This window comes from Triturus cristatus, chromosome 2_2 (assembly GCF_964204655.1).
Source record: "Triturus cristatus chromosome 2_2, aTriCri1.1, whole genome shotgun sequence".
Classification (NCBI taxonomy): Eukaryota; Metazoa; Chordata; class Amphibia; order Caudata; family Salamandridae; genus Triturus; species Triturus cristatus.
In genome coordinates this window covers 330135113-330160964 of record NC_140582.1, presented here as the reverse complement: position 1 = coordinate 330160964, position 25852 = coordinate 330135113, and the positions used below count along the sequence as shown (strand labels likewise).

General features: G+C 43.5%; 1 protein-coding gene across 2 annotated transcripts in view; it reads right to left on the bottom strand.

Annotated features, from left to right (window-relative positions):
- TBCK (TBC1 domain containing kinase) overlaps positions 1-25852 on the bottom strand; it is a 1508203-nt gene that overhangs the window by 1131387 nt on the left and 350964 nt on the right. For both annotated transcript variants that reach the window (XM_085641401.1, XM_085641402.1), the window contains exon 8: positions 25701-25762. In XM_085641401.1, the coding sequence (XP_085497527.1) occupies positions 25701-25762 (62 nt within the window). The remainder of the gene's footprint in view (positions 1-25700; positions 25763-25852) is intronic.

Genomic DNA, 25852 nt, shown 5'->3' with positions numbered 1-25852 from the left:
ATCAAGATTCTGGGACTTTCTGAGTTCAGCAGCGAGGCAAGTACACGCACTGGCTTGTCGCCATCAGCGTGTTGCCTGGCAAGATACGTTTTGTAGTCAATGTTGCCAAGTTGGCAGTTCAGATCCCTATGTTGTTTCAGCAGTGCTCTTTGGCACGTCAAGGCCTTTAAATCATTCACCGCTTTCCTGTCGGCCTCCCAGATCAGATCAGATCTTCTAGTGTCAGCAAGCCATGGATCAGAGATGCTTTGGTTCCCCCGCCCCCCCATATAGCTTTAATACAGTGTCCTCTCATAACTGACTTCCGGGCATCCCACTTGGTCCCTCTATTCCCCACTGACCCCTAATTTTCCTCAAAATATTGTTGTATGTGTATGCCAATGGTCTACTGAAAGGCTGCATCCAGGAGGGCCTCTGGTTGCAGTTTCCAGGTGGAGATTCGGGGGCGGACTCCTCCCCACTGGAAAGAGAGAGACACACAATGGGCTGAGATCCGAGAATGTTTGTCCTGATACTCCAAGCTTGACCACCTTGGGCCACCCAACTTGCTGACCCATTCCGCAGAAAGGTGGAAAAATATTTTTGGTGATGAGAGTCATGTCTTTATCAACAACTCTGACAGTCTTGTCGCCAACGTCGACTTACCCCTCCTCGATGAGCAAGATGTGACTAGCCCTACCTTTGACATAATGGACCTCAAAGTGAACCGAGTCAGTCTTTATTTCTTCTCTTGAGATCTGTCCCTGCATTTCCCTTGCAAGAGGTCCTTGGAGACAATGGAAGGGGAGATGGTAGAGGGAACTCCATCTCCACGTCCTTCCAGATGCGTCTTTCCATCTTAACAGGTCTCAATGAAGACAATGCAGCCATATCTTTTCCCTGTACTTCAAAGTTTTTCTTGACATCTTTCTTCCGAATTCACAGGTGTCTGGATGATGAGAAGAAGGTAGGCAAACAATACAGAACAGCATGAGGGTAGCCTTTTTTCTTACATTTTTTATCCCATGGATAGAACATTTCATTAAAAGGATGGTATTTTGTGAAGAAAACAGAGACAATGTGCTGCCAGTCCCTAACAGCATTGAGTACAAAGTTTGGAAATCTTTCCAAAGTGAAAAACACACAAAATGGCAGAGCTCAATGCTCTAGGATCCTGTCAGCAGAACAGTCTCAACTGCTACGTATAAGGCATGATTAGGTACTGTTGGTATGCCATTCCTTAAAGAATGAGTACAGAGAGGCGTGGCCAAGTAAGATGGCTGAGCGGACGTGAGCCGCTTCAGCTCCGGACCCAGACGGTTGCCACATGATGTTCCACGGCAGGTAGGGAGCCCTACGATATATGCCTACAACCTGCTGTGTCCAGAGATCCTTCGGGAACCTTATACATGCTGGAGTGACAAGGCTGTGACCAGTGCTGGCTCCCGATTCCAGTGCGACAGAGCTCCGAGGCCGCTTCCAAAATGGCGCAGCAGCGCACATCGGGCACCCTGCAGGCCTCTTTACCTCACCAATGACGGCGATTTAAACTTCACCGCGGCCGATGCTCAGACCCCACCCTGACCCTGCGGACCTACGGGGGAACACTGGAGCCACTTACAACATCCCGCGACTTCAATAGAAGTGTGGTCGCGGCGGAAACTTCATCGGCGGCCCTGCGGTAGATCTGAGAAATTGCAGAGCGACCAGCCCCTCTGAGGCAGTTTCGGCGATCAGTGAGGGGGCGAATTACATGGACCATTTCAGCCAGGTCAGTCTCTTCCCCATTGTCGGCCCTGCTCACGGAGGGAAGGAGGACAGATGTCTTTCAGGCTGAATGCTTGACTTCAAGATGGCGGCGATGCCTCGGGGACTACAGAAATGAACCTCGTGTCTGTGCCATGACCAAAGGGGAGATTACAACCTGTGAGATGACACCACTGAATGGGTGGTCTTTTGTGTGCAGGATCACCCAAGGGTTGCTGGCCCCACGCTGGTATATGCCTCTCTCTGCCTGACCCTACTAAGGCGTTCTGACCCCATCGCTCAATAGAGGTCGGACACCGACACGAGGGGCGAACACATGGCCAATGCTAGATTCCCATCGCCTACACGCCAGGTCTTTCCTGAACCTGATCCGCCGGATCACTCGCCATGCTGGGCTGTGCCCCTATGCCTCCTAAGAAAAACATAAATAAGGTTTCCCGCTACTTCACAGCACCAGAAAAGGGTACCTCTCCATCGGAGGTAAACCACCTGCACAACATGTCCCTTACAAGAGAAGATCTGGTGGCCACTCTATGAGACTTCAAGGCAGAGCTCTGCCAAGAAATTAAACAGGACTTACGGTCCTCCATGGATCAACTGAAAGCTGGTCTCACCGAAAAAATTACGACTTTACGCCATGATGTAGACGCTGTGGGCACCAGAGTGCTAGAAGTGGAGGAGCAGACGCAAGACCTTACAACTCGCGTCACCAAGCTCCAAGACTCCCAGCAATCCTTTCAAGACCAACTTCATCAGGTCTTACTGACAGCGGAAGACCTGAAAAACAGAACCCGGCGGGAGAACATACGGATCCGGGACTTGAAGGAGGGAGCGGAGGGGCCTGACCTGGAGGCCTTTGTGACAGGCCTCTTTGCAGAACTCCTGGCCCCTCATCACCTGAAGCTTAAATTAGACAGGGTCCACCGTGTGGGGCCCCTACAGACCAGGGAACGCAGAAGGCCGCGAGACGGTCTGGTTAAACTACACTCTTTCACAACAAAGGATGCCATCTTGACCGCGGCACGGAAAAAGAAAGAAGTGTCCTTCCAAGGCTACAAGTGTTCCCTCTATCAGGATCTGGCCCCCTCCACCTTGGCACGACGTCAAGCGCTACGACCAGTCACCTCCAAGCTGCGGGACGAAGATATCCGCTATTGCTGGACATTCCCATTTGGCCTCATGTTCGAATATCAAAACAAGACACATCATGTAACGGACATCTCCGAAGGCCTTCGCATTTTAAGTCTTCCCCCTCCCAGATGAGGCAACCGCATCAGGTTCCTCGGCGGAGGCAGACCTCCCCAGGAGAGGCTCCAGGCCCTGGCATACAGTCACGAAGACCCGCAGATCCACCAACGGCGCGTCTACGGAATAAGGGCCTTCATGACCACTCTGAAATTCGAAATTTCCGACTTAGACACTCTCTCGAGAGGTGGTACTGCGACATGGAGAACAGAATCCGGCACGTATGGTCAGCAACTCTGGTTCACATAACACTAAGTTCGTCGACTATGGACACTGAGGTTTTTATTTTCCTTACTATGGACCTGCTCTCTAGTTACTACTGACAGGCAGCCGGGGGATCCGGGCCTTGCCCATGTTACCCACAATTCTTCTTATTTGTGGAAGAATTTTGAGCCATGGACCTGTTGGTCTTTTGGCTCTCAGTTTGGGAGGGTATTTGGGATCTTTTTGGGTGGTGGTGGTGACTTAGGAGTTTTAATGTTTGTTCCTTTGGTTCTCTCTGAGTTCGGCGGCACTGACTGGGGAGGAGATGGGTTCCTCACGATTGCTGGGAGGAAAGGACCTGCTTTGTTGGGGAAAGTCACAGATACATGCACAGAGGAGATATGGTCCACAGGGGGGGTGAGAGGGGTCGAGTACTCCAAAGGTTTCAGTAGCATCGTGGAATGTTAAAGGGTTGAACACCCCCCAGAAGCGTCAGAAATGGTGGAAATACCTCTCAGACCACAAATTTGATGTGGTGGTTTTTCAGGTGATCCACCTCAAAAAATCTGAGGACACTAGGCTCCAACACAAAGCGTACCCCTTAATATACAAATCCTCTGCTAGCACCAACGGAGTGGCGTTACTCTTTCACAGCATGGCTAAGTTCCAACCGGAGGCCACTAAATCAGATTGGGATGGGAGACTAATAATGGTTAAGGGGAGGCTGAAAGGCACACTCTGCACATTCATTTCTCTTTACGTCCCCAACTCCGGTCAATCCACATTCCTTTCTAAAGCTCTTGATTTTCTGGGCGGATTTGCAGAGGGTCCCGTAATGCTACTGGGTGACTTTAATATGACTTGGCATGAGACACTGGACAGCTCCCATTTAAACAGGATGGCCTCTGGCACCTTCTCTAAAGGGGTTAAACAGAAAATGCAGACACTTGGCCTATGCGACGCCTGACGGTCAATTCATACTACCACCAAAGACTACACATACTACTCACACGTCCACCAAACGTACTCCAGGATCGATTATATATTCATCAGCCAGGCCCTGAAGGGAACACTGCAGGCGGCTCAGATATTGCCGATCTCAGTCTCCGACCATAGCCTAATAACCATCAGCCTGGCCTGGGCTGGCCCCAAGTCTGGAACGCCAAGATGGTACTTCCCAACAGCGCTCACACAAGATAAGCTACTGCGGGAGGAGCTAAGGGCAGCCATCACTGATTTCTTTACACTTAACAACCCGCAAGACACTTCCCCGGAGAATAACTGGGATGCCTTCAAGGCGGTGCTGCGGGGGAAATGCATCCAACTTAACGCAACACTAAACAAACAAAGGGCGAAAGAGCGCATTGCTCTTGAACAGGAGCTAGAGGCAGCTGAACAGGCACACACAGCCACGCTCACACGCACGCTGCAGCGACAACTCACCGCAAACCAGGGAAAATGACGCTCCATCTACACCAACCGAGCGGAGTAGACCCTTTTAAAGCTGAGACACACATCCTTTGCCCAGGGCGATAAGTTAGGCCAACACTTGGCACGGCAGCTCAGGGTGAAAAGAGAACGGGAATTTATCAGGGGCATACTGGATCAACAGGGCCACCTCACTCACGATGAATCCACCAAAGCCAACATTTTTGGTGACTTCTACAGGAAGCTATACCAAGGGACCACCCCTGACACGAGCCTACAACAACAATATCTTGACTCGGTGATGGTCCCTCAGGTTCCCCTTGCGACCGCCAAAGCCTTACACCTCCCTATCACCTCGGAGGAGGTGATAACAGCTATTTCAAGGCTTAAGTTGCACAAGGCCCTTGGACCCGACGGTCTCACGGCACAATTTTTAAAAATGTTACGCCTCTGAGCTCACCCCAAACCTTACTGCATTATTCCAGGCAATAGCGAGAGACGCTCGGGGCACTGCCCCAATGGCTGAAGCAGTGATATCGGTAATTCCCAAGCCTGGAAAAGACCCCTAATTTTGTGGCTCGTATAGACCCATATCCCTTATCAATCTCGATGCGAAGCTCTATTTTGCAATCCTGGCAGCTAGATGAGAAAATCTGATGCCAGATCTGATCCACCCAGACCAATCTGGCTTTATAAAAGGAAGGCAAATACATGATAATATCAGGCGCACCATTCATTTGATTGAGAAGGTGTCCAAATTTAAGATGCCAGCAATCCTGGTGGGCCTTGACGCAGAAAAGGCCTTCGACAGGGTAGACTGGTCGTTTCTGTCTTTTAACTATGCGGCAATTCGGCTTTGGAGATGCCTTTCTCAACATGATCAGGGCCAACTATCATCTCCCAAACTCACGGGTTACGGTTAATGGCTATCCCTCCCCTTTGCCTTAAGCAGAGGCACCCAGCAGGGATGTCCTCTCTCCCCCCTCTTATTTGCCTTCAAAATCGAGGCCCTAGCAACCAAGAATGAGTACAGATTTTCCCAGCATCTCAGGCTTCTTTCTATCTGCCTACCCGGTCCTTATTTTTTCTCACACTTCTTTTACAAAATGTTTGTGATAAAGTTTTCTAGTCACTAGCTAAGGTTTATGCCCGCCTATTATTAAAGGGACCTAGAGGCTTGGGTGGACAAAAGCGGTATCCTCCCGCGTTGTCAGACTGGCTTCAGGGCAAGTAGTTCCACCATGGACAACATCTTAGCGCTCTCTTACCTCTCGAAGCAAGCAGCCTTGAAAGACGCCAGCCTAGTACCACCGAGATTGGGAAAGTTGACCCTGGGAACCCTCCAGTATGCAGACAATACTGTGGTCATGGACCATACTGGGTGGGGCTCCAAAAAGCATTAAATAGTCTTGCAGTGTACAACAGGGAAAACAGCCTGCAGATCAATGACAGCAAGACCAAGATAGTAATCTTTGGTAAATACCCTCACAAAAAAGAAGCAACATGGCCTTTGGGTGAGCACCGAATCAGGACAGCTACATCATACAATTACTTGGGGGTATGGGTGACGTAGAGGGCCACAGCAGCCAAACACATAAAGAAGTTAACACCGAGAATTAACAAAATAATTCTGTCACTCAGACGTCTAAGCCATTGCCTAGTAAGTCTATCCATAGAACCCATGCTGACTGTACTTATGGCAAAACTAATTCCAGCAGTCACTTACGGTCACTTAGCCTTCCCAGGAGCACTTGAGAAAGTCATCAATGCGGCCCAGATAAAAGCTTACAAGATCGTGCTACAAGCTTTCAGACAAGCAAGGAACATCAGGCTAAGGCTGGAGATAGGACTGAACAGACCGGACCTGGCAGTACAGGGGGACCTAATACAATATTACAGAGTACTGAAAGCCCCTGAAAAAAATCTTAAATATTTCCTAAAACTAATTTTCAGGGTAGAGGGTTCACCCTGACACTCTAAGTTGGATCAAGCAATAGACCAACTGAAAATCGAGGCAAAGAACATGCCCCTTCACGAAATTCCTTACTCTACCTGGGTCCAGACCATCTCGTTTGAACTGGATCGATCTTCACTCCGGTACAACTCCCTCACACTGTCCCTGGATAAGTCGTATACTCCTGGGAAAGTTCAACCATATATGCGAGACTCCCTCTCAGCCCAAGCAAGAAAGAAAATCCTGTACTTGCGCCTTACTGCCCTCAAGATTTCGGATTTCAACCCAAAATGGGCACGGACAGACAACATCATCTCCTGACGGTTATGCAATTACCACAGAGAATCCTGGCTACATCTTTTATGCTGCTGCCCCAAGCTGGCCAGCGTTCATCGTCGTTTGCTGTCCCTAAGGGACAAGGGCCTCAGAACTTGCAGTGAGGCCTTGGAATGGTGCTTTTCAAAAACCACAACTGGTTTACTTGCCAGAGCTGGCATGTTTACCCATCAAATTAGAATTGCACTTGATTCCCATCAAAAGGCCGCAGATTTCAGGGTCCCTGTCATTCTGTAATGAAAATCATCTGGTGCCCTAACCCTGTCAGTCGTCACCTAACCCAGGGGTTTTTCGCACGGAACCTGAGAACTTTTATTAATGACAATTCACATCGTGGAGGGAATGACACTGTTGGATTTTTTTATATAACCTACAGGAGTAAAAGTGTGAAAGGGTGGTGACCCAATATTTTAACTCATTTTTAAATTGAAGTTTTAAAGGGACATTAAGTAGTAAATAGAGCCCATGTAGCCATGGAGCTATTTTAAGTTGAATACCGGGTTGCTCCTGGGGGAAGGGTGGTTGGGAGGGGGGTTGGTGTTCATGTGTTTTATACTGTAAAGATTTTAAGTAATCGCTCAGTTAATAAAGAATACACACAGGACATATCTGACAGGTGCCTTCCTCTGGCCCAGAGGGGTACATAAGAAAAGAGGCTGCCTGGACGTGGTGACGTTATGCTGAGTTTTTGATTGAAATTATTGCCTAAAAAGAAACATTTAAAAAATAAAATAGTCACAAGCTTATTCGAATGAGTTTGCTTCAACTAAAAAATATTTTTCTTTTTTAAATTACATAGCTAAACATTCCTTCCTCTGCTGAGTCAATTGCCTCTGAAACTTCTGAAGGAACATCCATCTCTAACAAGAGGGATGACTCCATCGATAGGGAGTACCAAAGGGTCCAACTTGAGAAACTGAGACTCAGGCTTATGAAGGATCATTTGGCCCACGACAAGGAGGCCTTAGAAGTACAGAAGGGTAGGAAACATTTGGGAGTACAGTCTCATGGTGGCAGCCCCAGTGTCTCTAGAATCAGGGAAAACCTCCTTTGACACTAGGAACCTGAGCAGGACAGACCCTCCGTACCAGGAGAGGGAGGACATCCACAAATGGATCAATGCTTTAGAGAAAACCTGTAAAGTACAGAAGGTCCCTCAAGGGCAGTGGGCAGCTATCCTGTGGCTCTCCTATGCTAACAAAGGAAGAGATAAGCTCCTCTCTGTTAGAGAAGAGGATGCTGACAATTACACTGTCTTGAAGAATGTCTTCATAGATGGGTTTGGTTTAACCACTGAGCAATACAGGATTACATTCAGAGACACCCAGAAGGCACCCACTCAAGACTGGGTTGATTTTATAGATTGTGCGTTTAAGGCTATTGAAGGTTGGCTTCATGGAAGCAAGGTGCAGGACTATCAGGGACTGTACAATTTGTTGATGAGGGAGCACATCCTTAATAACTGTCAACTTTTGCACCAGTCCCTGGTGTACTCCAATCTGACCTTTCCCCAAGAATTGGGAAAGAAGGCAGACAAATGGGTTCGCAGCAGGGTCAAGAAGAAAAACCTAGGTGGTAGAGGTGACCAGAAGAAGCAGGATTCTTCTAAATCTCAAGATAAGGGCAGGGACAAGAATAAAGACAAGAAAGAGTCTTCTCAAGGCTCCCAAAAACCTGCATCTGAGTCCCAAAAATCCAAAAGGGCAAGAAGAAACCTTAGTGCTACTTTTGTAAGGTGAAGAACCACTGGGCAAAAGATGCTGATTGTCCTAAAGCCAAGGAAACTACACATACCTAGTGATCTCGTTGAAGAAAAGATTATATTCCATTATAGCAGGAGGTTGTGTTTGCTATATTAGGACTTGACCAATTGAGCTCGCCCGGAAGAAGTCTGCTGCAACATTGTCAGCACAGACGAAACGCGTGTTGGCAAGGACGAAGTTTATTTACAAGATATGAAAATAAAGAACACAGCTGTTAATACCACAATATCAATTGTGATTTACAGAGTGCTCGGAAATATTCACTTTTGGATCATCCAGCAGGGGAAGAACTAGTGGCCCACTCTCCTCCTAGAGCACCGGATAATTTTTTGCACTCTAATTATAATCCTAGGTATTGTAATGGACATTTTTGCCATCTAAGGCTTGAAGCTTACAAGGCTCTAAAATTGTAAGTAATCAATCACTTGCCTTGAAACTGCCACAGAGGCTTCAAAACAACAATGTCTACATATCACCCTTCTAGATTCCATCAAAAATCTTGTTCCTGTTCTATCTTTTCTAGTTGGTGTTAGTCAAGTGAACCAGATGGAACACACACAAATAGAAGCAATTTGAATTTCAGATCACACCTGCATTAATTCTAACTAAGGTTGTGATGAAAGGAAAATTCTGACACTTATACATTGACCTACTCTCGGACCATGATAACATACAGAGAACCAGTTCTGATATCATCTCAAACTTCTTTTCAAAGAGAACTCCATGCTGACACTTAACTTGTCACACTGTGGGACATCATAGTAACAAGTATCAGAAGTTACTTAGTCACACATCAGCCAAAATAGAACATGATTAAGAAGAATATAATCCTAAACATGAAAAAACTTTCCACGGGCTAGAAAGGGCACAGCTCCTCAAACAGCCAAAGCACTTATGCAGAACGTAAAAGACTGAAATATGAATGTAATTGGTTGGTGAGCACCTATACTGGCTAGTGGTATGACTTGAAGAAAACTACAGAGTTCTGTATGACTAGAAGAACAGGCAGAGGAGTGGTGAACTAAAGACAAGAAAACAAAATCTGGATTACTCATCAACAATTATTAATACTTATGATGTAAATATCTCTTCAAATCACTAAACAATAGTCCAAACTTTCAAATATTTTTTGGGAAAAATATACATCTATGAAACGATACAAACTAAGGCAACTAAAGAAAAATATCTAATTTGATTAAATTTGCCAAAAATCTCTAAAAATGAAAATCTCACTCAATGCTTTTCTTACTAAACAGAAAAGTGTAATTACCATGACATAACTTTCACTAGGCAAGGCCTGCGGCCTATACAGACTGCCAAACTCTTACAAAACCTTTAAAAATACTCTGTTTTCACAAATTACACTTTTTCACATCCATGGTTGCTGTGCCTGGAACAGCGGGCGACGTCACTACCATCCAGATTCCTAAAGCAAAACATCCTTTCCAGGAATCAGCAAACTTTCAGCTAATCTCCTAAATATATACTGTAAAAGTCAATGCTAAACATCTAGCAAACGGTGGTTCTTTTATGACTTAGAAGTCCAGCTCAAACTGGATTTATGAAAATCAGACTGCCAAATAGCTATTTGGGACTGCTTTGGTCACATCATAAACAAAGTGGGAAAATCTGCCACATCATTTGCTGCAATTGTGCTGGATGCTGAAATGAAACTTGATATGGCCCTTCATAGAAACCCTTGAACCACCCTGAAAAGGGCCAATCCAGGTCACTTCATTAGAAATGTCATGGCATTCTTACAAAGCCTGCATCAGGTTGAGTGGCTTGGTCGTCGACCATTTTAACCCGTAACAAGGTACTGACAGTGTTGCTCCATTTCCCCTCTACTGTTCCTGTGTTTTTTTTGTTTTGACTAAGACTCTTGGAATATAAGGATGGGATTCAGGGACAGACGTGAGGCAAAATATACTGCAAAACTTCTTCATATACAGATGATTTAAACTTTTTTCAGAAATAAAATCCTCAGTCCTAGCAATTCTGAATACAATCAAAGGCTAATCAGTAGTCTCTGGTTTTAGTTTATAGAGGAATAAATCCAATAGCATACCTTTAGACATCTGTTGCTCCCGTAACAGAATGAACAAATGTTTATTCATTACAAATTAAAACCTATATTTTTAAACACATTTAAAATTGTTTTTCCCTAATGGAAATAAAAAGTTTTTTGGGGGAACATAACTTTATTCAAAATGAAAAGTTTATATTTCACAGGAACATGTTGATCGTTCCAAAGAATGGCAGGCACATATTTAGATGGTCAAATTATTAAATTTCCAAAATATTTTTAGGAATGTGTAGGACTCATCCAGATGCAAACCTAATAAGAAAGTAACAGAAATCTGAACAGTAACAGCATGAAGAGAGAGCACAAAGACAAGATTGAGCGAGTGGGTACATAGAGGTGTCAGAGGATTCGCCATGTGATGGGGAAAGGGAGGGGCAGGCAGGACTAGGCACTCAGAGGTGAGTTAGAAAATATTTGTGTAATTTACTTACTAACATATGCCTGTGGATGCAATTTAGGAACTTTTGGCCATGGTGTGGTAGTAGCAGCCAGCCTCCTTTAAGCGCAAGGAGCCTGACCTAGCATATGTTTTTATTTAATCTTAGCATCTTATTGGTCATATTACTGTATTTTAATGGTGTGTTTTATTTTTGTTCTTTGGCATGAAAGACATAAGCCGGAAGCCTTAATACGAAAGACAAAGTAAGTGAGAGAGGGATGAGCAAATGATGCATGCAGCTTAGCTGCAGAGTGTAAAGAGCTATGGTTGGATGTTCAAGATGTTGACATGCAAGGTGAGAGTGAAAAGAATAAGAAGGGTATAAACAGGGGAGTGGAGTAACATTCGCTTTGGATGGATCTAGTTACCAGGTAAATGCACGTTTTTTTTAGGTGTATACTATATTGGAGGAATTGTTGGTAGAAGGGAGAACTTGAGAGTCTTTTCAAGGTGGGTCTTTAGCTCCAGAAGTAGAGAAGGGATTTTTTTTTTAAGCTCATACGTGTAGGATAATTCAAACTGAGTTCATGAAATTTAATGAAGTTGTTACCTTGGCTGCAGAGACCCCTTTTGTCTATGGTTGCTCAGGATGAGGCATTTTTTCATTTATCACGGCTATAGCTATTGAGGTTTGAGTCTATTATGCTGGTGTAACCTGTATGCTATCTGAACGTTTAAGGTCTTGGTAACCTGGACAGCCTTTAAGTGATCTGCAGTATGAGAATAAAAATTATGTATAAATGTCCATTCTGACTATTTTAAGTAGTCGTAAAAATGAAAAAAAATGATGTAAGGCCTAATTTAGAGTTTGGCAGATGCAGGACATCCACCCAAAAACAAAAACGCAGATGATGTCCAGTCCACCCTATTTAAAGTGTAGCGAAGTCCCATACATTTTAAATTTTTGGTGGATGCCCCACATCCGCCAAACTCTAAATAAAGCCCATTAAATCTGTTTGAATGTGGTCTTTAAAAATAAAAGTAGGTAGAATAAAAAGTGAAGAAAGAGTATATATTAGTTTGGAAAAAGATGTAAATTGCCTTCAGCTTTTTAGGCAATTTTTAGTCACATTTTGTTGAAAGTGCAACATTTTTCTACCAGTTTTAAAAACCTTGCCTCAATTTTACAAACTTTTCTCAAGGGTTGAAAAAAGGGGCTTACATCCCCCATCCATCCATAAAATTTGGATTGTGCCCAGTACCCACACTCTAATCTCATCCCTAAAACATTAAGGAAAAAGCATCAGCATTTGATGTCAGAGAAATAGCCATTTAGTAGCTGGACTGTGCCGTGGGAAACTAAAAAATGTGGGATTAATCCCACCTTCCCTGCTTTTACAGATGTGCAATCCTAGACAAATACTTTATTTCAACGAGCTTCCCTTTTTTTTGTTCATTATCATGAACGAAAGCACCTTCAAGTAGGTGAGTTCAGGATGTGCTCTGTACAAAAACCTCTCAAGTTTGATTTATTAGCCTACAATGTTGTTCTAAGCGTAATAAGAATCTAGGCCACATATAGGGTATACATGACAACTGCTTTGCCTTTTAGTTCACTAATAGTAATGTCATAAGGACAGGGGTAGGTATATTTTTCAGTTCATATTTCAAACTGTCCCTTTTAATAAATGCTCCACAATGCAAATATATAATCTGTTGTACCAAGGAGTACCACGAGTCTAAGAAAAAATATACTTTTTGAATTTTGATGACACTTTATCATATACTAACATGATGTTTGTTTCATGATTTACATGCTAAATATTTTCACGTGTTCTTGTGCATGGGCTCTTAGAGCCAGAGCTGGCCCTTGGCTCTGCTCTGGCTCGGCTCCCAATGTTAAATTTTTGGTTTGCCCACTTCTACATTAAAGTGAAAAATCCAAATGCTACCAGTGACCATGGAGCCCCTTGAGGAGCACTGTACCCACCCCTTGGATAAAAACTTCCCTCCACCTTCTTTTAAACCGAAGTCCAAGAAGGCAAACCTGATCTCCTGTACCAGATTCAACTTCAATGGTAGCAAGACAAATCCATCAAAATCAAGAGGCTCACAGTTTCAGAATTACATTAACCCTCTCTTGAGAATCTGAAACATAGAATCTAGACTTCAAAGCAACTTTGAAGAAAAGTTTTTTCAAGAAGGCTTTCACACTACTCTGTATCGTCTCAGGGAAGAAGGGTCCCAAGCTTCAGAGAGCACTCAGGACTCCACACTGTTGCTATGACAGACATCTAGGCAAATATCATACATACAACTCATAACATGAGGACCTACAGGAACTATTTCTGAATCCAAACTTTGAGCCCCGCAAAGTGGCCATAAAGTAATAACATTGGCGCTTTACAAAATACAACAATAAATTATCCTGTCCCTGTACAACTGTTTAATTATTTTTCCTTCTTCATAATCATTACTTTTCTGTCTTGAACTATTACTTAGGTGCATTGCTCTGAGCACAGATAGGGTCTGAGTAGTACTTTACAACAAATAAAAAAGTATTGGACAATAAACTACGATACACAGGAACGGAGGTAATTTTAACATTCACTCTTTTCCGCATTATTCATATATTTGTCACGACTGTCACAAACACGATGGTCTCTCTCCAGGTGGAGGACTGATGACCGCCTGGAGATCTGGAAACTCAGGCAGATCAAGACCCAATGATGACGCAATTCACCTAACTAGTAGGGCAGAGAATCACAATATACCGATCCTGAAGTTAGAGCGAATGAGGGTCTGCAGAGACAACCCTAATACTCTGGTATACCAAGACACGCGATTCATTCTCTTTTGATTAATACACGTGCATATATATTCAATAGTCCTGTGATCATTAGTTGATTCTTTAGTTTAGCGTGACTAAGGCCCTAAGCTTTTGAACTTTCAGTGTTTAACCTTCAAAGTGAAACTTGTTTGCTTGCATGTTCTCTTCTCTGCAGGTTCAAACTCAAGGCTTTGTTAGTTAGAAAAGGGCATTGTGCATGTAGTGACAGCATGAGACTAGAGGAAACCTTTGGCAAGAAGAAGATGCGCTAACAAATTTGGAAACAAGTTTTCATGGCGAAGAAGGAGGCACTCAAGGTCGATTGGTGTGCCAGTCTGAACGAGGGAGAAGACACATTGGGTTGCGAATTGTTGCCGTGAAAGATGGAAATGTACTGGGAATGAGGACATGGGATACCTTGAATGTTGTGTGTTAATTGGTATTGCATTGCTAGGTAGAGACTAACACCCCTTTAGGCTTTCCATACCTCATTGCTATATCTCACTTTGTGTGGCTTTATCAGAATCATTTATTGATAGTACTTTTACTGCTGTTACTAATCTCACCTCTTTTCCTCCCACGCTTTCATCCCTGCCCTGGTTCGCCACGGCTTCCTGCCGATTGAGCGGAGGACGGGACCCGGCCAATTTCCTCACTTCCGCTTGCACTGCCCCCCTCCTGGTAGTTTCGCGCTCTAGTTGCTTTGAGCCCCTACAAATTACACATGCTGCAGCAGACGTGCTCATCGGGCGCGCCAAAGGCAAGCCCGTCTGCGCCGGTGCGAGCCCGCTAGGGCCCAGGGGCCGGAACCCCTACTGGGTGGAATCTCAGCCAAATGATTAAATAAATGGCTGATGAAATGGTAAGATTGTCACCGCCCATTTCAAATGCCTGTAAGCATAATATTACGGGATGGAGAGGGATCTGGGGGACAAAAGCAGTATTCTGGCGTCTTGACAAGGAGCGGCTGCTCTTGGAGGCCAGCTTGTAAGTTCAGGCAAGTAGGTATCACATGCAGAGGAGGTAACCCCCTATTGCATGGAAGGAAGAACAAAGGGGATCCAGGAAAAAATAGCACAGCAAAAAAACAGAGGTCCTCACGCATGATCCAGACCAAAGGAAAAAGAAAAATGCGCATCTGGCAATTCAATTTAGCATGGAATTCACAAGAAAAATTAAGGCAATTACTCAATAAGGAATCACAGGTCAGGGAAGTAGCCACTCTACTGGAAAGCTTTAAGATAGCTTCAAGAATTTCTGCATCCCTTACAGAGGCCCAAAAGGCATTAGACCTCAAATTGGTGGCATAAGTATTGGACGTGGTCAAGAAAAAGATATTAACGGAGCTCAAGCTAGGAAGGGTACAAGGTCGTTCACAGATCCCTATGCCAGAATTAGTGTCTCCACTACGTGTTGTCGCAAAAAAGGAACCAGGGCAATTTCGGATGATCTACTACTTCTCATGCCCAGAGTGAGATTCAATTAATTATGGGGTAAATCAAGATAACTACTCCGTATCCTACACTTCATATGACGATGCAGTTTATGTGGTGAGAGCTGCAAGAGCTACAGTTCTGATGGCAAACACAGAAATAGAATAAGCCTCCACCTACTAACACTGAATCCGGATAAGGGGACATTATGGGAGATGCAAGAACTTCTGGGCAAACTTAATTTTGCCACCAAGGTCATTCAAGTTGGAAGGGTGTTTCTCAGAAAGTTAGCACAAATCACGCAAGTGGTCAGCAAAGGGCACCGCCATATAGGGCTGAACTATGGAGTACGCAGGGATCTGCTGGTATGGCAGGTACTCTTAGCACAGTTTAATTGGTCTCTGGCAAACATGGACATCATTCTTCAAAATGGAATTGTATCCTGATACTGCGGCAATCAAAGGTTGTGGGTGATGCTAGATTCAACATGGTGCACCATGAGATGGCTGATGAAATTGAGGGAAAGGGGCAGCACAACAAATATCACTATGCTTCAGGTATTTCAAATAGTCATGGCATTACACTTGAAGAGCCCAAAACTAAAATATTTAAAGCTATTTTTATGTTCAAACAACATTATGGTGCTTCAACTCATAAACAATGGTTCGGAAAACTTTTCTCGCCTTACTCCAATTAATGAGGAATTTAACCCACCTACAATTATAGTCTAATATTGACCTGAAAGCACGACTCATCTCTGGGGTTACTAACATAATGACCAATGCCCTCTCTCTATTTCAGTGATCAAGATTCAGATAGCAGGCAGCAATTGCAGTCTGGGCAATGACCCCATTCCCACAATACCTTTAGGAACTCCAAATGAGACTGGACACACTGGTAGAAAACGAGCTGGTCCCCAAGAATTTCCCAAAAATATAGTAAGTACTTTATAACCTTCTAACAGGTGACTGGTCTTACGGAATTGGGTCACGACACACAATGGTCAGGTATGGGGAAACATTTTATTAGTTGAACTCTTGAGATGAGCAAAAGCAGGAGTTGAGTACAGGTACACATCAGGACTGTCGCACTTCACTGAGATCAACCTAGGTTTCGATTCCACCAGAAGTATGTGTTGTGTTTCGATTTAGAGGTCCGTACATAGGTTTTCCGAAATCATGCCCTTATATTGGCACAATTAGCATTGCCCTTATTTAGGCATAGAATCCCAGTCCTTATTTAGGCATTAGCCATGCTATCCAAATACAGGCATGGTCACCTACATCCGTCCATCCCAACGTCACAACGAGTTCTTAGAAACCAGATCCTTAAGCCTTTCGGACTTCCCCTAGCTAGGATTATTGATTTTGTCCAAGAACTCATCTATTATGCATGAACTACTATTGCTTAGGGGTTCATTCATGACGTCTTCCTCTGCCCGACTTTACGTCAATGCTAACATTCCTAAGCACTTTCCAGGTATAAATATACCTTCCCTTACCATGGCAAACCACCGCTCGGCTACACAGCGCAATACGGCTTGCCACGGCAAGTTCGGAAGAATTCAAGTCCCTGCCTGACACACTGATCAGACGCGGTCATCCCTGCTCGCCGAGAATCGAGCTTCCAGTGTTCTGACTCCCTTCGCGGGGTGTTAGAGTTTGAGACACGGAAAGAGATTCCCACCTCTCTCCTTCTAAGGTATGGAGCTGACTAGAACCTAGAGGGACTCTTGGCATACAAACTTGGCATATGCAAAACTATAACTTACCATACCATAGCACACAGCACCTACTTCTTACCTTGTGCTACACTTAGGTTAGGTACACTGGGGTAGAACGAGTTAGAAGTATCAAACGAGTATCCACTTTTTAGCCTATGTTATTTATATATATGAATATACGTCATAGCTAGAAGACAATGCTATTGCAGTATTATTTCTTCCTACTGCTCACGCTGTGCGTATTATATCTCGCATTATGTCTTGCGATTGTAACAGCTCATATCGATTACACGAGAAACAAGACTGTTCAATAAATCCTTTTATTGAAACGCCCGTCTATCTATTTCTGTGTAACTCTGAAGAAACTAAGCATGCACAATTGACTGAGTAAAACTGTTATCTGTTGTTTCCACAATTCTGAGACATGTTCCGATTCTAAGGGAAACAAAGTTGTCATGTTTATGCGGTTGCCAGAAACTACTCCCTTCTTGTTTATTCAAGGAGTTTCTAGTGGCCTCTGAGTTAGCGGGCACACAAAGTAATTAAGTTTAATGTACTCGATAGAGGCATACTGACCTCAGTCCTATGCCACAACTATAGTGTATATTATTCCAATGTGCAGAGCCTATAAGGGAAATAGGAACTACACCACATGGCACCCAACGTGTTTGCTAAGGTACTAATTTAACGCTAGATACTGAAGTAACTCAGTCGTGCTTTTCTCAGAGACCCCTACTCATAATACTTCATAAGACGTCTGGAGTGGGTAGGGTTAATATCCGCCATAGCTGAGTAGGACGAAAATCTTATGTATTAGCTGTTTGGTTTGTTCAACGTTGAAGGATACAGTGTTCCAAAATATTGTGCACCTTATCTTTGTTTCCTTGAAACTTGTTCTACATTTTTCAAAAAACAATGTCCCAAAACGGGGATAATAATACCGTGACCGGTGAGGCTGCGACTAACCAAGTCGTAACAGCTTTTAATCTTACAGGTTTAAATGAAACCGATAAGGGTGTTATAAACATCCATCCAAATTTAAGGAGAGCCATCACTCTAAAACTTATAAAACATGGCCTAACACCAAGAGGTGGTAGAGCAGTTCTTGTGATAGAGGCACATGAATCTTTTCAGACAGAGGTATTCTATTTATGGATAGTATTCCCAGAATCAAATCCAGTAACAAAAGTGTTTCACTTCTATAAAGAAGATGAACCACCTGAGGAATATATTCATTTAGAGGATGTTGAAATTCCACTCATACCAGGAACATAATCTCTGGTTTAAAGGCGCCTAAAACATTACAAAAAAGACCAGCATCGTAGAAGCCACTGAGAACTACTGTTTGGGATTTGAAGCAACATCTTTCAGGACGGCCTTTAGCATTACAATTTAGGGATAATTCGGGGTGTATGAATTGGCGGTCCTGAGGGTGGATAGTCACTACTAAAAGGCAATAAACATACAGGTGGGTGACAACAGGGTGGCCTGCAGAAAGTCCAAGACAGACCGGGGTGTAGAGTGGTTGGGAGAAGGAGATGTCAGGCAAACTGACTCAAATACACTGCACAGAAAAACCCACAGCCTGCCTGAGATGCTTGTTAAATGTCTACTCATATAAATGAGGCAGTCCCTGGCCCTTCCACTATTTGTGCATTAGGGTGGCACCTTCAGGAGCAAGTTTCAATTCAGGGTCATATTGTGCTTCAGAGAGCAGGCTTAACCCCATCACAATTTTGCACAAATTCATTCAGGGTAGGTTTCACCACAACAGCGGCTCGGTGAGGTTTGACTGAGGAGGGCATCAAACACTGGGTACATGAAAATCAATGGCTTACAAAGCGTATGTGAGAATGTATATGCTATAAAATGGGATGTGCTACTAACAGATACAGGGGCGACAAGAGAGAGTGGTTGGTTCATCAGCTACTCCTTTGTGGTGTGAACTCGATGTTGGATGAATAAAGGATGCAGAAGGGCAGCCCTACACTCAGCAGACACCAATGTGCTCCAGCAGGTCTCAACAGGAATGAAGTGGGCTCAGCTGGTCCCAGCTGTGGCAAAACAATCAAAAAATGCCTGGAACAGTCAAAACCGTCATCTACTTGGGGTGGGGGGCGGGGTGGGGGGGGAGTGATATGAGCGGATTGGGTAAAGGACAATTACTGGCCGAGATTTAGAACAGCTGACCAGAGGTGGTCAAAATCATATGCTGTGTGAAAGAGATTTCTTCTGAAATCATCTCCAGGTCCAACTGGAGAGGGGCAGTGTCTCTGGGGCAGTGAAGAAATCTAGCAGAAAGCCCAAAATTGCAATGACCACATACAGTAGGGGCATGGGCTTTGACATCATTAGGCCTGGGCTTATCAACCTAAAAATACCAGGGTACTATGAGAAAGATGGGTTGCACTTCACAGAAGCAAAATTACATATGTAACATAAAAGGTGCAAAGGAGCTGGTGACCACAATTAATGAAAAGGGACCAGTGGATATAGCCAGCATGACAGCAGCATAATGAATGGTCTGAGCGACGTGCAATACAGCTAGGAAGGGAACATGCTAAGTGTGCATGACGGTTTGGCCGGCCCACGACGGCCGGCCAAACCAATGTGCACACTTAAGGAGCACATTAATATTAACATTCTGTTATTATCATTTTATTTTTTCTTTGCACTGCCCTGAGAGTAGTGGGGTGACGCTCCTCCAACTTAGCCGAGGAACCGCGGCTGCAGTGACGAGTGGCAAGGAGAAGTGTACATGACTAAACAGACGTGTCTGAACCAGGTGTGCTGTTTCATTTTGTAATGTCTGAAGGGGATAACGCAAATAATTAGAAAGGCTCAAAGATGGAGAACTTTCCTTTGCAGACACAGATGAAAAGAGCAGCCTGACATGATGGAAAACTATGGGAAGTCAAGGTTAAGACTTGCATCTGTATGATTCCAAAGTTAGGATTTACTACCAGGTAAAGGGCAAAATCCCATCTCACTAGGCTGGAATATGCTACCAGGGGGTACACTCAGTGAATAATTAATAATGCAGCTATGTGAATGCTGTGAAGTAAAAAAATTGTCAGAAAGGGACTTTAAGCAAAGTGTTTCGCAGTGAAACATGGAAAACCTGGAAGTGAGCACAAAATCCAAACTGATAGTGTGCACAAACAATGTTTCCAAGGCTGTTTTTGCATCCGTCTCCAAGACGGCAATCAGAATGAGCAGTTGGGGAGTTTTTGTGGAATTGTAGAGAAGCTTGGGTGGTTCAACTATAGATAACTTAAAATTAAAATAAAAAAGTTATTAACCTATAACTACAGTTCTCCAAGTTTGATATCTTTAAGAGATTCCCAGGCTTGACAGCTGGGAGTCTCACTGTGATGTTTTAAAAGAGGTACTAAGAAATATCACTACAAGCAACTTGGATTTAGTAGCATAATCACCTGAATTTAAAAAAAAATCCTAAACTTCAAAAAATGAGGAGAGAGAACATGGAACTCCACTCCTCTCAGAGTTCAGATGTTTTAACCATACTTCATATTCCTACAGCACCAGTGTGAAAGGATTAAAAAAAGCCTCTGATGAGGGAGAAGGGAATGTCATTTGTGAATCTACAAAAGATACCAATAGTAGACAACTGCACTTACAGTTAACTAACTTGTTTGTTCTCCAGCACTGAATTTTCCACAGATTCACCTGCTCGAACTAGAATATCAAGCTGTATGTAATCAATAATCAATGCACATGAGAAACATATACAATGCCATCATTAAGTGGGCTAAGCATAAACGAGAAGAGGCTCACCTTCATGGGAGAGAGGATGTAAAACTGCCTGGCTGACAGCTGAATATCTTGAAGTGTCTGTATCCAAGCAGTAATGTTTTGTAAAAGTGAGCCAGCTCCTTCATGTTGGTGCTCGGCGGATGTCTGATAGAGGCACACTAGTATTAAGTGCTGCCATGGCTGCTACACCTTTCGTGTAATGGCATGACACTCAGTACTTAATTTGAGCAGGTGGTTGCAGGAGAGGCCCACCGGCTTTCATTTGTAAGGACCGGCATTTATAGGGACCATGCTTATTTTAACTAATCAGACTTTGACTCAGAGCACAGACTTTGACGCAGAGCAAGAAAGACAAAAACACAAAAGGGGTACAGGAGGAGGTAAAGAAATATGGAAAAAACACAGAAAAAAGTGAGAAAGTAGGGATGAAAAAAAGAATCTGCAAGAGGGAGATGAACAAACCGGGACGGTCTGGTGGTGGATCAAGGATATGCAGCCTTACTATTGGTGCCCCAACCTTCGATAGTGTCCGCCGCGGGCCTTGACGGCCCTTTCATTATTTTACAAATTAAACACTGCTTACACTGTAAATCATAGGGAGTTACCAACTTTAGAGTGTCAAAACACAATGGAAGCAGAAATCCACCTTGCTATTCTTTGCTTTGATAGTGGATGTGCTCTTTATGGGTGGCTAAAAGCAACAAAAAGCTGATCTGACTAACAAAGAGAACTTATGTCTTATTTACAGTTTGGCGAATGTCCGTTTCTCCTAATTAGAGTGTTATATTTAGGGCCTCTATGCACTGTAAATAGAGTGGATGGAACATCCCTGCTCTTTGGCAGATGTCATGCATCTGCCAAACTCTAAAATAAGGTTCCCCATAAGGCAATGTAAAATCTTAAGCATCTGTGGACACCTAAGGAATTTAGCAAGTAGTGACAGTAATAGTGTCCTTGATGGACGTCGATGCTAGAGTGGAGAAATTCTCCATCCCATGCCTTTCTCTGCCCATTTGGGCCGCATTGTACATTTTGCCTCATTGAGGATTCAGCTTTGGAATCTTTAGCAAGGCATGCTGGGATTTTGTTGAGCGCCTTTTTTTCTTTTACATTGAGCCTGGGGTAAATGGTAGATTACAATAATGGTGTCTGCATGATTTTGCCTCTTCCTTCCAGATATGATCTTTCATGGGAATCAATTTGATGTTCTGGGTGCCTTTTTGAAATTAAAGAGGAAACAGTTTCAGTGATCAATATAATGACTCAATGCCCTTTCTACCCAGGAGTGGAATTGAGTTATATTAGCCAGATGAGAGTCTTCCTGAGATGGGGTGGAGGTACTGGTTGCCGGGGCCACGGTCGTCACACTTCCTCATGGTAGTCTATGGTAGTTCCAGAAAATCTCATTCTCTTCCTCATCCGAGAAATCTGTCTTTACTTGCAGAATGTGCCTTAGCGGTGGGAATGACTGAGGTGAAGATGGGGGATTTGTAGGAGGCTGTGGTGGTGCTGGCTGAGTGTCAGGACCTCGCAGCCCCCTCGTTTTCTCTGCGACACCGTTCAGTATGCATACAAGAGTATCACCTAAAGGATTCAGCAACTGATTTGTGCCCACAGACTCAAGTGAAGATGGGAGCTGTGCTGATTAACAAGTTGGGTGTGCTTGCATTTAAAGAACAGTGTTGCCTAAGAAGGCGCTGTGGTCTTAAGCATTTTGTGGCCATATGTTCAGGGGTCAAGTTCTGCGCTGCCTCGCTCCAAAGGAAGAAACTTCAGCAAAGCAGCTATCTTGGGTGTGGATGGGCGTAGCTCCCTGCCATGCACAAGACTATAAAAGCAGACTCATCTGCTGGAAGTTGCCAGTTATTTAGAATCCCACCCAGCGGTAGGAATCTTGCTTGCTCACTTGAACCTACTCCTGCATTTTTTGTAAAGACTGGTAAGATAGGAAACTGAAAACTTAATTCACAAGGAAAAGCTTAGGAAGAGTGGTAAGTGGATTTTCATAGACTTTGTTTGGTGGCATTATCTAAACTTTGGCAGAGCCTTCAAACCATCAACCCAGGAAAACTTTGGCTACACACATGGTTGTTAACGTTTGAGGGCATTTTCTTGAGACAAAGAAAGAAACTGTCTTGAGACAAAGGATTTGGGTTATTCATGCTTCTTTATTTTAGAGAGAAATGTAAACAGCATTCTTGACTTTGATAACCAGCAAAGGAGCTGGCTCTTAACCCGAGAGACAGTCGATGATCATAGACTTAATGGCCTGTACTTATTTGGAAGTCTTATAAAAGAGGTCACAGGTGAACATTAATGTAACTGCCATAAAGTAACACATTTAAAGATTGGAAGTGTTATGATAAGGGTGAGTATTAACATTGTTGTTGATTTTCAGGGTCTCAACTCTGAACCCAACAACTCACCTTTCCTCCTCTCAGCACTCCTACTGGAGGGTTCAGCTCTGCTCCCCCTCACATCCATTAAAGATAATGTGGTAACCCAGTAACCCTCAGAACCTGGGTGTATTTGTGGAACAAAAACAATGGTTCTGTTGGGAGTCACGTAACCTTTGTTTATAAAGTACTTAATACATGTAATCAATGTTTCAATGGTCATTCAATGAAAGAGACGAAAACACACACATACCTATACAGGAGATTCTGAAAATAAATTCCTTTTTACTCTTTGTGCAAATCAGAATATTTACAGGAATGTCCAAAAATAAAACACATAAACCGTGAAACAATTAGTGACTGATCGTGCTTGGTGACATAGTGCTAAACACAGATTCACACATATAACACATATTTACAAAGATGGCCGCAGTTTCACAAAGAAAGTCCAAAATCAGATGCATAAACCACAACAGGATATAATATCCCTTATTCTAATTGTGGGGTTGCGTGGACAAGTTGAGCGAGCAACGTCGACGTTTCGACCCTAGGAAGTAGTGCAGATTTGTAAGCATCTAAAACGGGTCTTCATCAGGACAAGAAGGGATACGACAGCCTGATATCAAGGAAATGTATTATTTGGCTTCCTTGTATCACATTCAAGGAGGTGTCAGCCGACACCTCTCTGAGTCATCTGTTCTTGGGAGTTATTTAATCCAATGGAAAAGGATGGTGCTGTCGTAACGGTCGCCACAAATTAGTATTATCAGGAGAAGACGTCCGCGTCCGTCAGTAACTCGGCAACTAATGACCATTAGTTGCCGAGTTACTGACGGACGCGGACGTCTTCTCCTGTCATATCCCTTCTTGTCCTGATGGAGACCCATTTTAGATGCTTACAAATCTGCACTACTTCCTAGGGTCGAAACGCCGACGTTGCTCGCTCAACTTGTCCACGCAACCCCACAATTAGAATAAGGAATATTATATCCTGTTGTGGTTTATGCATCTGATTTTGGACTTTCTTTGTAAAACTGCGTCCATCTTTGTAAATATGTGTTATATGTGTGAATCTGTGTTTAGCACTATGTCACCAAGCACGATCAGTCACTAATTGTTTCACGGTTTATGTGTTTTATTTTTGGACAGTCCTGTAAATATTCTGATTTGCACAAAGAGTAAAAAGGAATTTATTTTCAGAACCCCCTCACATCCAGTATGCTTAGGACCTCCGCTGTCTGAGGCAGGAGAATTTAGTTACCTTATTGGAGGCATTCATTGTGCACAGAATGCAACCAACAATATCTGGGCCTAACCTCTCTCCAACAATTGCAGGTTCAATTCCCCCGAGTCCCCTCCCAAACCCTCTCCCCCTTTGTCTTGTTGTGGTTCCAGTTGTATCTGTCATCAAAGCGGCCCTCTTCATACATTCTGAAGTGTCTCTGGCATTTTGATGTGCATTTGAAGACAACTTTGTTGACCTGTTTGGCTTTTGGTCAGATTTTCTGGAGACCTCACAGGAGTGTTCTCCTGGGGTAGATGGTGGGTTTCTCTCAGACTACGATGTATGAGGGACTTTCCCCCCTCTAGCTAGCGTTTAAGTCCACCCCTTACCTTGCAGGGAAGGGTTAAGAAAGGATTCCTCAGAACAAAAGGCCTGGTCACAGGTTTTAATTTTCTATAGCAATCTAAGCAATTAGAGCTGGAAATCCAATAAAAAAAGAGTTGAGAGAAAGATCTTACAGCAGAGCTCTGAGCGGACTCCCTTCCGTGTGACATGCAGTAGAAATATGAACTATGGTGGCATTTGGGGGGAATGGAGCTCAGTGCACTCATCTCCATTGGTTCAAGTTTGGGTATTTTCTTTTTTCATTTCAAAGAAATTCATTGACATTTTTCTTAACAAAAGGAACAAGGGAAAAAACAATACGGCTTGTACATAGTGAAAATCAGAGAAATAGTATATATGTACAAGTTTAGTTGGAGGATGCTAGGCAGTAGTAAACAGAAATCAAACAAAGATGGGTCACTTCAAATCAGGACTAGTTAACATATAATTCTAATAAATAATAAGTAAATAAATAAAAAAACAAAAGATAAAAGGAATGATGAATGATCAGGAAATGTGCTCATGGAGCCTCATCCTTTAGCGCTGTGGACCCAAGTACTGGAGCCAGTTGCCAGTACAGCTCTTTTAGAATACACAGTGACATTGGGTGTTTCAAGTTGTTTCTAATACAATTTTGATAAATCATTTTGGGAGTTCTTGCAGGGAAATTAATTAAGCTTGACAATCTGCGAGAGCTATTTGTTATAAAAACAATTCTGCATTAGGTGGCCACGTCCTCTACAATGTAGAATGTGAATACTTGCACAGTACAAAAAAACAAAATTACAAACCTTGATAATGTCCACACAGCCATGTTCTTCAGCCAATACGGTCACAATGTCATCAACACAGCCTACGACATGATAAAAAAAAAAAGCTGGTGACAGAGGACAGACACACTTGAAGGCCAAAAACATTTCAATTACTGACACTTTGGTACTAA